The sequence below is a fragment of the Podarcis liolepis genome, assembly GCF_965112155.1.
Source record: "Podarcis liolepis genome assembly, chromosome: Z".
NCBI lineage: Eukaryota > Metazoa > Chordata > Lepidosauria > Squamata > Lacertidae > Podarcis > Podarcis liolepis.
In genome coordinates, this window is record NC_139570.1 from 47,716,280 (window position 1) to 47,729,719 (window position 13,440).

The 13,440-nt window shown below is 46.6% G+C and overlaps 1 protein-coding gene across 2 annotated transcripts; it reads right to left on the reverse strand.

Moving 5' to 3' along the window:
- Positions 1–222: 222 nt before the first annotated feature.
- CFAP157 (cilia and flagella associated protein 157) lies at positions 223–12,652 on the reverse strand. 2 transcript variants are annotated; one of them, XM_083485884.1, is made up of 9 exons: positions 12,368–12,646; positions 11,466–11,737; positions 10,280–10,433; positions 8,105–8,372; positions 5,745–5,875; positions 5,450–5,600; positions 3,729–3,916; positions 1,608–1,755; positions 223–721 (listed from the first exon to the last, which is right to left on the reverse strand). In XM_083485884.1, exons 1-9 carry the CDS (start codon positions 12,514–12,516, stop codon positions 617–619), a joined length of 1,566 nt encoding a protein of 521 aa, XP_083342010.1. In that variant the 5' UTR covers positions 12,517–12,646; the 3' UTR covers positions 223–616. The 2 variants fall into 2 exon arrangements, with proteins under 2 accessions (XP_083342010.1, XP_083342009.1); XM_083485883.1 differs by lacking the exon at positions 223–721 and having other exon boundaries at positions 728–1,755; positions 12,368–12,652.
- Positions 12,653–13,440: the final 788 nt, after the last annotated feature.

Here is a 13,440-nt window from a genome sequence, read left to right on the forward strand (position 1 = left end):
TAATTTTAAAAGCTTTTTGTGAGCTTCCAGTGCACTCACCCATAGACGAGGCTCCCTGATAATGCAGAAAACAGGAGGGTGTGTGCAAAACAGCTTCCCCCATTTTTCTTTGGGGGTAGCCTTTATGGCTGAGGAGTGGCAGGCGGGTTGTTGTTTGTTTTTAAATGCTTTATATACAGAAATATCCTCACACCTCTAAAGAGTAAACCTTGAGTATAAGGGTTGAAGTGTGTCTTCCACTTTAATTCAGAAAGGAAGAAGAAGGTGGGAGCATATATCAGCTACCAGAAAGGCCGGAGGCCTCCTATCCTAGCTGGATCCCACTTCGCAAAGACCTGTTGTCATGCGGGAGCAGTGTGGTGGTCTTGCCCTAGGAAATCCACCCAGCCTTGGAACGTGGTTGGGTTGGAGGGCCGCTTGTGCCTCCTCCTTTGTTTGGTTTCCGTTTCTGACTCAACAGCTCAGTGGCTCTGTAACTTGCCTCAGGCAGTTCTGCACTGACCTATTGGGATATAAAAGTCCTCAGAATTCCACCCCGAGTATCATTATCTCTTGGAGGGATAGGTGCTGATGCAAAATGAGAATACTGGATAAAGGGTTGCTTCTTCTCCATTCACTATTCCTCAGTTGGTTGCTGTGCAGCCAGTTTCTTACAGACAGCTTTCTCTTGTGGTTTGGTCTCTTCCTCTTTCAGCTCCGTTCTCCATGCTGCTATTAAAGGCTGTGGGGGAAAGGGCAGGTGTTCAGGCTAGGGATGTTAAATCCACACCCCTCACAATTTCACAGAGGAAAACACGGATAAATGTACTCAAAAACAGGACCAGCCCAATACATTTCAGTGCCTGAGGCAGAGGAGAAGGGTAGTTCTCCACAAAACGATTTGGCAGAATAGCACCAGGACACCTTTATTTATCAGGCTCATTTATATACTGTTGTTGGCATAGAAAATCTGAGGATGGTTTGGAAATTTTGTTTTTTTAAAGAAAAAAAGGTGGGAATCTGGGCCAGGCGACCCTACTTCATTGGGTTGTTGTGAGGATAAATGAGGATAAAAACTACAAGCCCCCTTAAGTTCCTTGGAAAGGGTATAAAAGGTGGGATAGAAAAGTAAAAATGAATGAAAATAAAATAAACACTAGGCTATGTGCAGCCCATACGGCTCTATCACCCCAACAGAAGGGAAAGGCTTGTTAGGTCACATCCATACCATGCATTTTTAAAGCAGTATTATACCACTTCAACAGCCGTGGCTTCTCCCCAAAGCATCCTGGAAACTAGTTGTTAAGGGTGCCAAGATTTGTTAGGGAAGAGAACCATAACACATGGAGGTTCCCAGGAATCTTTGGGGGCAGCCATGACAGTTTGTTTACTATTAAATTAAATCCCACCTTTTCTCCTAAGAGTTCAAGCTGGCATACACGCTTCTCTCTTTCAATTTCCTTGCAACTACCCTGGCTGAGAGACCGGTGGCAGCAAATTCCAGGCATGTCAGGCATTATTGCTCCAGCCTTCATTTCTGCAAGTTGCTTCCTGGAAGCCATGCTGTTGCCTAGGTTTTGGTTATTGCTTCCCACCTGGGGGCCAATAAGTCCTGATTCCCCACTCACCTCTGTGGCACTAGCGTACGGCCGGACAGTATCCTCACGGACCTGGGAGACGTTGCTCAGAGATGGCATACTGTGGACAGCATGGGTCCCTGGGATCTTGGCAACATTCATGTGCGACATGATGCGGGAAGGCTTGATAGCAGAGAGGCTGAGAAACAGATATCTACAGTTCCATACCAGTTTGCGAATTTGCTTATTTATTTTACAAAACGTTCCTGTGGAAATTCAGCAGCATTTTCCAGCCAATTTCCCCTAACACTCAACATTTCTACATGCAATTCTGCCTAACCCACACGTTTCCCCAGAATGCTGCTGTCTAATAATAATAATTTTTATTTACACCCCGCCCTCCCCTGCCAAGGCCTGGGGTTCATTTTGTGCATGTGCTTTCTGCTGGTGTATATGCTGTTTCTACACACGCTTTTCTCTCTAGAACATGTATTTTTGGCTGGAGAACTACACTGCAGAATTGAAAGAAGCGTGAATTTTGAAGAGTGGCTGCGTTTCGGTTCATGCACTGTTTCAGAAAGTGCAACTTTCAAGGTTGTACTGAGGCTGCACTGGAGCCCAAATAAAACCCATGTGCTGGAAGGAGTGTGGTGATGTGACTTCCTTTTTCCATACATGACTTCCTTTTTCCACACAGTAGTATGACAGTTCTGGGATGAGACATTTGAATCACATGTACATCTTTGGAGCAGGCCCTTGCACTCCTCATTAGACTTTAATATGCATAAGGAGCCAATCTGCATTTTATTAACAGCAGCCAGGCTTGTAATGTTTGGGAAGTGGCCATTTCAGATCAAGGCACTGCATATAGAATTTTGGCAACCTGTGGCTCCCCCCCTTTTTTGCATGCGCTAATAAAGGGGAGAGACCTTTTCATCCTCTTTCAGGAATGCCTGTGGATACGATTAGGTAGACTGATAACTTCCACGCTAAGCAGAGGCACAGAGTTTCACCCAACATTGGGGGTTTCCCATCATGGGCGTCATGATGTTTGTTGAGGCCTCCCACTGCTGCCACAAGGCTCAACAAGGGCTGTTACTGCAGGACCCTGGCCCCTGCAGATTGAAGGGGCTCATCCCAACAAACTTTGCAGGGGCTGAATACATCTCAGCCCTATAGAATTGGTGCCTATAATGCTAAGCTTATATTGGGAATTTGCATATGACCTATGATTGCTGTAGACTGGGTAGACTGGAATTATTGTCTTTGGTAAGACTATTTCCTTGGATATTAGAATCACAGAGTTCGAAGGCATCCTCAAGGCTCATATAGTCCAACCCCCTTGTTATGTATACAAATTAAAAATTTAATGGTGGGGGAAGAAAGTGTGGATTCTGCAGTTTTGTCTTTCTGTGCTATTTGAATCAAGTTTCCTCTTCCATTCCTATGAGGCAGGTATCTATATTGCATTGCTTCCTTTCACTAAGTAGCTCTGCCTGCTTGTCCTTTTACAAGAACGTAACAGGCGGTGGTGGGACGCGGGTGGCCCTGTGAGTTAAACCACTGAGCCTCTTGGGCTTGCCGATCAAGAAGAAGAAGAAGAGTTTGGATTTGATATCCTGCCTTTCACTCCCTTTAAGGAGTCTCAAAGCGGCTAACATTCTCCTTTCCCTTCCTCCCCCACAACAAACACTCTGTGAGGTGAGTGGGGCTGAGAGACTTCACAGAAGTGTGACTGGCCCAAGGTCACCCAGCAGCTGCATGTGGAGGAGCGGAGACGCAAACCCAGTTCCCCAGATTAGGAGACTACCGCTCCTAACCATTATACCACACTGGCTCTTCAATCAGAAGGTCGGCGGTTCGAATCCTTGCGACGGAGTGAGCTCCCGTTGCTCAGTCCCTGCTCCTGCCAACCTAGCAGTTCGAAAGCACGTCGAAGTGCAAGTAGATAAATAGGTACCGCTCTGGCGGGAGGGTAAACGGCGTTTCCGTGCGCTGCTCTGGTTCGCCAGAAGCGGCTTAGTCATGCTGGCCACATGACCTGGAAGCTGTACGCCGGCTCCCTCGGCTAGTAAAGCGAGATGAGCGCCACAACCCCAGGGGTACCTTTACCTTTAACAGGCGGTGGCACCCCTCCCAACCCTCATGGATCTCATCCCCTTTTTCGCTTACCTGCTGCCCTCCGTGGTGGTAGGTTTGAACACCTTGCTCTCTACATAGAGAGTGCGGAGAAGCTGATTGGCCTCGATGCGTGCGATGCTTCTGTTCAGGAGATTCAAGGTGGCTTGCAGCACATCATTGCGCCTTAAGTGGAACATCACATCAAAGTGGCCATCCTCATCCTCATCAGATGGGCGTTCCTGTGGGAGTGAAGAGGAAGAATGTGGCTGCAAAACCCCCCTAGATTTCCACCATATTTGTTCCCCACACTTCAAATAAAATGCAAAGTTTGAAGTGGGCAAGTTTGTGATCCCAGTTTACCCAGCCCAAATGCATACAGGAAGCAGACAGTTTAGGTTAGCTTATAGAACTGTAGCCAAGCCCTTGCTCAACGCAGGATCTACAAAGAAGGAGATTAGCAACAGTTTGGCTTTTACTAGCTTGATCCTGTTCGCAGAATGGAAGATGGCAGGATCTTCTCTATGGAAAGATGGTTTCAGGCACGAGACCTGTTGGCAAACCAACTCTGTGTTACAAAGATTTCTGCAAATGTGACATGAAGGCTGGAAACATCACCACCACCGTGTGGGAATCACTTGCAAACGACCACAGTGCCTGCAGACAGACAGGTCGTGCATCCTTAGCAGTAACCAGAGAAGGAATGACTGCTGGGAGGAGCGCAGAGAGAATAAATGCCTGGGTGCACCTGAAAATATGATGAAAATGATATATAGATGGTATGTAACACCAGTGAAATTAGCTAAAATGTATAAAGTAAGTAATAAAGGTTGGAAGTGTAAAGAAAAAGAAGGAACATTTTACCATATGTGGTGGGAGTGTAAAAAAGTAAATGCTTTTGGGAAATGATATATAATGAGTTTTTTAAAATGTTGAAATATACATTCGTTAAAAAACCAGAAGCATTTCTATTAGGAATAATAGGAAATGAAATTAATAAAAAAGAATGGAAATTGTTTTTGTACGCAGTAACAGCAGCAAGAATTTTGTTGGCTCAAAATTGGAAACAAGAAGAATTGCCTACGATGGAAGAATGGAGAATGAAATTAATGGACTACGCAGAACTTGATAAATTAACAGGGAGGATCCAGAACCGCTGAGACCAAAAAAATCACTGAAGACTGGAATAAATTTACAGATTATATGAAAAGTATATGTGATGATCAGATAATGTTTGTAAGTTTTCAGGATGCTCTGTGAGAATGTATAATAGAAATATTGTTTAAAAAATAAGGTAAAATAAGATATTAAGGTAGTGCAATATTAAACTGAGAAATGTGGAAGTGAGTAAAACGGAGAATTACCAGACATGTTGATGGAAGTCCAAAAGGAGGATGTTGGTGATAAATTGGAGGTTTTGTTTGTATAATCTTATATTGGAAAATTAATAAAAATTATATTTTAAAAAATGCCTGGGTGCACCTGCAGCAGCACAACTGGACACCTTCCTTTGCCCCAGCTGCAACAAAACATGTCTCTCCCATGTCAGTCTCCACAGCCACAGCAGGTGCTGTAACTCTCTGATGGTTTGACTTCACCCTCAAAGGCGCACTCCTCCATTGTCTCCCGAGACAGACAACTCAAATGCAAATAGATGCAATATTGACCCATAAAAATCAGCCAAAGCTCATAAGGCCAATCAACTTGGATTTCCTTAATGTGGCAAAAGGTCTCAGAACCCTCCCAGCAGTGTCCCAATATTCCCAGACACTCACCAGCAGCACTTCCTTGAGGCCCTGGGCAGTGTGCCTGAGGATTCTTTCAGCATTCAGCCGCAGCTGATGCTCCTCTTCAAGGGCCTTTGATTGGCTTTCCTCTTCACTGCTTTTCCGTTGCATCTCCTGCCTCTGCAGAGTCAGCTCCTCTCTGAGTGGAGCAGGAGAAGGCCAGGCCAGGAATAGAAACAAGACCGTTAGTCGACAACCAGCAGCACCTAACCAGGAAAGAAGCCAGGGCAGTGAAAAAACTGACTCTGACTCTTGAGAGAGAGAGAGAGATGCCTGTACTAACTTTAGCGCCACGTTCTGCTGCTCCAGCACCTCATTGGTCTCCTTTGTTTGGGCCATGACCTTCTTCATCTCCATGTACTCTTCCACCTGCGCCTGCAGCTCCTTGCACTTGTTGGTGAGCATCCAGATCATCTGTGTACCAAACATGCACATGTGAGCATACCTGTCACATACACAGGTGATCATCAGCTTGCATTCTGCCTTCAGCTGGGTGTGGAAAGGCTCAGCACCATTTGAATATAATATAGTAACTAATATCAGCTTTCCCACAACCTGATGCCCTTCTGGTAATGTTGGACTCCAACTCCCATCATCCCCAGCCAGCATGAGCAAAGTTGGGGGTGATGGGAGTTGGAGTCTAGTAACATGGGAGGCACAAGGTTGGGATGTTAGAGGCAGCCCTGTTTAGGGAAGCTTTTAATGTTTAATAGGTCACTGTATTTTAGTGTTTTGTTGGAAGCCGCCCAGAGTGGCTGGGGAAACCCAGCCAGATGGGCGGGGTATAAATAATAAATTCTTATTCTTATTCTTATTTATTATCATTTTATTTTATTAAATATCTTTATTATGCCCTTTGCTTAGACACCTGGGCCTATTGGCTGGGTGGATTTACTCAAGTGGTGCACAAAAGCATCAGCCCTGGATCATGTCACTGGCTCTTGTTATCCTGATGAGCAGAAAATGCAACATGGGAGTCAGCTGCTGTTTTATTTTCATGGGTAGTCAATGTAGGGTCCTTCAGATGTTTTGGACTACAGTTCCCATCATCCCTGACCATTGACCATGGTGGTTGAGGCTGATGGGAATTGTACAGAAGTGCCATGGTCCAAGGCTGCCCAATAAGCATGAAAGGGGAGCTTTCTAACCACTGAAAATAAGTATTCTCACCAGGGTCCACCAGGGTCACTCTGGAGAAGGTATGCAGGAAGGACACAAAGGAGGAGGAGTCTGGCATGCTCCAAAGCTAAGCATTTAGCAACACTGAAAACAAAAGGAGCTTCGGTTTCAAGAGAATGGTGTGAAAGTTCTGTTATGTACAATGGAACTTCAGGGAAAGCACAACTTCAGTCCCTCCAAAAGTACAGGTGAAACTCGAAAAATTAGAATATTGTGGAAAAGTTCCTTTATTTCACTAATTCAACTTCAAAGGTGAAACTAATATATGAGATAGACTTGTGACATGCAAAGCGAGATATGCCAAGCCTTGATTTGTTATCATTGCGATGATCATGGCGTACAGCTGATGAAAACCCCAAATTAACCATCTCATAAAATTAGAATATTCAAGGAAATTAGCAAAACAAGGATTGCAAATAGAGCAAGAGTGGACCTCTGAGAAGTAGAAGCACATCTCGCTTTGCATGTCATGAGTCAATCTCATATATTAGTTTCACCTTTCAAGTTGGATTACTGAAATCAATGAACTTTTCCACAATTTTCTAATTTTTCGAGTTTCACCTGTAGCTACTGGAGCACTCCAAATAATTTGTCCAGGTACATGATCAGAATACAGTAGATCTAGCTGGAAGGCAGTGCATAGAGGTTCTCATTGATAGTTATTACAGTGGTACCTCGGGTTACATACGCTTCAGGTTACATACGCTTCAGGTTACAGACTCCCTTAACCCATAAATATTGCTTCAGGTTAAGAACTTTGCTTCAGGATGAGAACAGAAATTGTGCTCCGGCGGTGCGGCAGTAGCAGGAGGCCCCATTAGCTAAAGTGGTGCTTCAGGTTAAGAACAGTTTCAGGTTAAGTACGGACCTCTGGAACAAATTAAGTACTTAACCCGAGGTACCACTGTATTATTGTTGTAAGAACGTAAGAGTCTGCAGGATCAGGCCAATGGCCCATCTGTTCCAGCATTCTGTTCTCACAGTGGCCAAGACAGGTGACCTAAAGGGAAACCAGAACGCACGACCTGAGCACAAGAACAACTTTCCCCTCCTGAGCTTTCCAGCAACTGGCATTGAGAAGCATCACTGCCTCAAACTGTAGAAGCAGAGTGTGGCCATCCTGGCTAGAAGCCATCAATAGCCTTCTCCTCCCCCACGAATTTGTCCAGTTCTTTTTTAAAACCATCCAAGTTGGTGCCTCCCGTGAAAGCAAGCTCCATAGTTTAGCCAAATGCCACATGAAGAAGTGGACTGTATCTTTTAAAGAGGATTGTATAATCTTAGAAGTGGATGCAGCTGTGAAGTTGTGTCGTTGTGACTACTTTGAAGGGAACTTCATGCACTTCTGAATTACCCACTGTGTTATTGGAGTCGGAGTCTAACGGCATTCAGAAGGTACCATGCTGGCCACCCCAGGCATAAATTGTGGCCCAGCCCTGCACTTTTGCAAAGGACAATTCTTACCTTCTGGTTGCTGAGGCTGTTCTGTGCCATCTTTGTCTCGTTTTCCTCCAGCAGCTCCAGCTGCTTCAGAGCTTCTGAGTGGGCTTCCTTGAGCCGTTCGTTCTCTTGGAGGAGCTGGAGGCTCTGCTCGGTTATCTTGGTCAGCTGGAAGCTGATGGTGACATTCTCCCGGATGGTGCGCTTAGTGGTCTCTGCCATCTGGCTGTGGGCCACCTTGCGGAACTCAGCGGCTACCGCATTCACACGGTGCATCATCTCCTTCTTTAACCTGAGAGAGAGAGAAAGGAAGAAGAGAAGAAGAGTTTGGTTGTGATATCCCGCTTTATCACTACTCGAAGGAGTCTCAAAGCGGCTAACAATATTCTTTCCCTTCTCCCCCCCCCCAACAAACACTCTGTGAGGTGAGTGAGGCTGAGAGACTTCAGAGAAGTGTGACTAGCCCAAGGTCACCCAGCCGCTGCATGTGGAGGAGTGGGGAAGCGAACCCGGTTCACCAGATTACGAGTCCACCGCTCTGAACCACTACACCACACTGGCTCACTATCCCAGCAAGGAGCTGGCAGTAGGCACAGCTCCTGGCCTTGCAGCTGGGAGGTGGCAAAGGCGGATTGGCCAGTGTCTGAGCCACCTTGGTCCAGTAGGAAGCCCTCTGGAAAGCATCCAAGGATCATCTATCCTACTGCCCCAGGCAACATGTGCCATTTCATTTCATTTGTAATTTCAGTACCACCATAAGGGTGCTGGATTAGGCCAAAGGCCCAACTCATCCAACGTCCTATCCTCACAATGGCAAACCAGGTGCCTGTTTTCATGCTTTTCTGCATTACAGGAGTCAAGGAATTTGCAATCCAGGAAATGACAAAATACACATTTTTTAAAATCACACTGTTGTCCTATAATAGGGGTGGGTAACCTTTCAACAGCTATGGCCATTCCTGGACCGATAAAGACTTGCCACCATAGTTCATGCACCCGTTACTTAAAGTCTGGATTTCTGCACTGTGCTCTGTGTGGGGCTTCCCTCACACTCGATCTGGAAGGTGCAGTTAGTGCAGAATGTTGCAGCGCAGTTGCTGACGGGAGTGAGGCCTTGTCAGCATACAACAGCTGTGCTCAAAGGTCTGCACTGATTGCTACCAGGTCAAGTTCAAAGTGCTACTATTAGTACATAAAGCCCTTAACAACTTGGAACCAGCTTATCTGAGAGATCGCCTTACCCCAGCATGTGCCCACTTGACCACTTCAGTCGGCAAAACTGGCACTACTACAAGTGCCACATAATACCTGTTCTGCGTTTGTAAGAAATCAATCGCTTAGTGTGTCAGCACCTACCCTTTGGAACTCCCTGCCTCTTGAGATTAAGCAGGCGCCTTCAATGTACTCTTTTCAATGCCTGCTAAAAACATTCCTGTTTCAACAACCCTATCCAGATGCTTAGAAAGAAGAGGTAATTTTAATCTGTTCTGGTAATTTAACTTTCATATGTTTGAAAGTAGGGTTACACATTTTTCTTGATTTTACTGCTTTATTTTTGTGGTAAACCACTTTGAGGTTTGTCTGGGTTTTTGTTTGTTTTTTACAACCGGTGAAATAAATAAATAAGAAACAAAAAGAGAGGTTGCCTTCACCAAGCCAGGTAATGCCTGCTCTGACAGGCACTGGCTCTCCAGGTCTCTCACACCACTTGATATTTAGTCCCTTTCCATATACTGAATCTTGGTTACATTAGAACCCCTGATCTGTAGTTTCACAGTGGGGATGTCTGGGTTTGGATAGGCAGGCCATCTCAGCAGAGCATGTCTCCACCCCTGGGCCCGCCATTTTGCCTGTAGCTCTTCCCCTCACTACTCTGCCATTGTATTGCTACTAGCTCCAGTTGGGTGAACCATGAGGTCATTGCAAATAAATAAATAAATAAATAAATAAATAAATAAATAAGAAAGAACAAGAACAATACAGGTCTGCAAAGCCTGTAGTCTGCATGTGTTCCATCCTACTGAACACCTGACACAATGGCGCCCTTGGTCAATCCCAGCCTTCACCAACATGGTGTCTCCCAGATGTTTCAGACTACAACTTACGTCAGCCCCAGCCAGCTGATGGGAGTTGTAGTTCAAAGCATCTAGGGGGCACTAGGTTGGCGAGGGCTGGTCACCCCCATCCCACAGCACACACCTCTCTTTATCAATCACAGCTTTCCTCTCCAGGTTATAGATGTAATCCTTGTGGTCTTCTGCTTGCTTCTTCAGTTCCGCCTCGAGTTCGGCAAACTTCGACATGATCTCATCTTTGTGGATCCTAAAATCCTCCAGGGCAGCCAGCTTGCCACCTAGTGACCAGAAATTCTGACTTTAGGCACCCCCCTTAGGCCCCAGTCATCATACTGGGGTATGAGCATAGCCAGCTCAATATATTTTGTTACCTGAAATGAACAAGGAAACAGTGCCCATCCCTGTAACCTGTTATGCAGAGGTAGGCTGCCCCTGAACCAGGGGGCTCTGTCTCTTTCCCTTTGGTTTTCTAAGTACAGAGCCCAGCCAGGCAGCCAGGTGATCAACTTGGCTGCTCATCTGAGGCAGCCTCCATGTGCCAGGGTGGTACTCGTTTGCCCACGCCTCCTTATCTGCCTGCCTCTACCTACCCTTTTGCCGCCCAAGTGACCTCACCTCAGGAGTGCCATGGAGAACTTTGTGCCCTCACCCAGGTCTTGCACCTGGCCTGACCGCCTGACTCACCAGGACAGCTGCCACCCATCCTCACACCCCTCTCAGCCTGTTTGGGATTTAACTCCTTCCTTGTGCCCAGTTGCTAAAAGGAGGTATCAGTAGGGGCAAGAAAGAGAGGTGCAGCCACGTCCTTCTCCTTGGCGCCGTCCCCTGGAGCACTTCTGAGGTCTCTGCAAGGCAGGGAGGCAGGTGGGGCCCCAAATCCAAACCTGCTGCCCCTCCCCTCTCTGCCGCTGAAGCAACTGCCTCATCAAGGCTCCTGGTAGTGCCAACCTAGGTGGGGGTTTGATAGGAGACACACATCTTCTTGCACACGGGTGGTGCTTTTCTGACCACATAGCCAATGGCATTTGCAGCCTGGATTGTGGAATTATGTACACATAGATTAGGAACAACAGAAGTACATGTTCTGATTTTACCTTCAGCATGCTTCAGGAGCTTGGTGTTATTTTCAGTTAACTGAAAATAGAGTTTAAAGTGCTGCAGATCCAAGGCAGGCACTGTCCTGGAAAGCAACTGAAAGCAATTCCTTTCTAGTGTGCTCTACACAGGCACACTCCGCCTGTGCAGCTAAGCAGGGGAGCCTAAACCTCCTTCCCCTTTGCTTTTTCCAAAAAGCGGCCTGGCAGCCTTACTGAGGTTCATATTCTCAGAAGTCAGCTGATCCTTGGTCTCCTGGAACTCGTGCCTCAGCTGGCCTAGCTGGGCCTCAAAGGCGTCCTTCTCTGTGTCTTTGGCTTGCTGGAGTAACTGGAGCTGCTCCGTCAACTCTGCAATCTCGTCGACCCGCTGGTTGAGCGTCTTCTTCAGAAAGGACACAATCTCCTTGTTGTCATGGAGCATCTTATCGTATTCATTGCGGAAGATCTCCTCGCTCACCTGCATCTCGTCCCATTTCTTCTGGTACCTAAGCAAAAGAAGATCAGTCAAGAGGAAGGAACCCAGAACCCATTCCAAGTGCAGCGGGTTGTAACCAACTAACTTGACACCCATGAGCAGAGCCATTGAGATGAATGGGCTTAAGTTGGCCATGGCCCATTCATTACAATGGGTGCACTCCAAGTAGGGTTCACATTGGGCACCACCTTAGCATGCAGGAATCCAGCCTCTGCTCCAGTTGTGTGTGGCGTGGTGGTGGGGTGCTCCTTCTGCACAGTGAGGCCCCAGGTAGAGTTGGCTCAGTCGGTAGAGCACGAGACCCTTAAATCTCAGGGTCGTCGGTTCAAGCCCCACATTGGGCAAAAAGACTCCTGTACTGCAGGGGGTTGGACTAGATGACCCTTGTGGTCTCTTCCAGCTCTCTGATTCTTTGATACTTCAGCCCCTAAATCCTACCCTGATGGTACCTCTGGCTACCAAGAAAAGGGATGCTTTCTATATGCCCCATCTAAGGAGCAAATGCATAGCAAAGATTTGTGGAAGTTGGTGTCTATGCTCTGTTCCAGCTGCCCTTCCCTATACACCTCAGAGAATACAGTGTACACACACACACACACACACACACACACACACACACACACACACACCCTTTACCCACCGGGCTAGTCGCCCCTCCAGATCTCGGATCTGAATCAAGTAAAACTCCCGGCTGTGCTCAGGTACGATAGCATCATCCAGCTCTGGTTCCTTGGCAGCCTCTTCCTTCTTGCGCCCTCCTCCTCCTCCTCCTTTCTTTTTGGGCGCCATTGGTGTTGCCGGGGTTTTCTCTTGCTGAGAGCAGGAGATTCAGGGATGGCGAGGTCGAAAGGGAATGCCGCCAGGGCCCTTTCAGAGGCAGAATGGTTGTGCTGTCACTAGGGTGGAGGAGATGTACATAGCAACAGTGGGAAGGGGGGCGTGCCCATCTGGAATGAAACCTTAAAGGGCCAGGAAACCTCCCTCAAAGACACCACAAGCAGTTTCCTTTCGTTTAGAAGGGATAGTTTGGGAAACAGCCCTACCAGAAAAATTAACCAATACAGTGTGACCTTGGGTTAAGAACTTAACTTGTTCCAGAGGTCCATTCTTAACCTGAAACCACTTTAGCTAATGGGGCCTCCTGCTGCTGCTGCTCCGCCGCTGCACGATTTCTGTTCTCATCCTGAAGCAAAGTTCTTAACCTGAAGCACTATATCTGGGTTAGCGGAGTCTGTATGTAGACACCGAAGTGTATGTAACCCAAGGTACCACTGTATGTGCAAATAGATCCAGATAAAATCCACACTACACCCATAATCTATAATCTAATCTATAACTACTATAGAGTACAGTAGTACCTCGGGTTAAGTACTTAATTTGTTCTGGAGTTCCATTCTTAACCTGAAACTGTTCTTAACCTGAAACCACTTTAGCTAATGGGGCCTCCTGCTGCTGCCGTTGCGCCACCACTGCGCAATTTCTGTTCTCATTCTGAAGCAAAGTTCTTAACCCGAAGTACTATTTCTGGGTTAACGGAGTCTACAACCTGAAGTGTATGTAACCTGAAGTGTATGTAACCCGAGGTACCACTGTAAACTGAAACTGACATGGGGGAAAATAGAAGATGCTTTCACCCTGGTATGGCTCCCCTTTATCACATACACAGCCCAAGAAGACAATGACAAGAATCCACCAACAGCATACAAATCAATA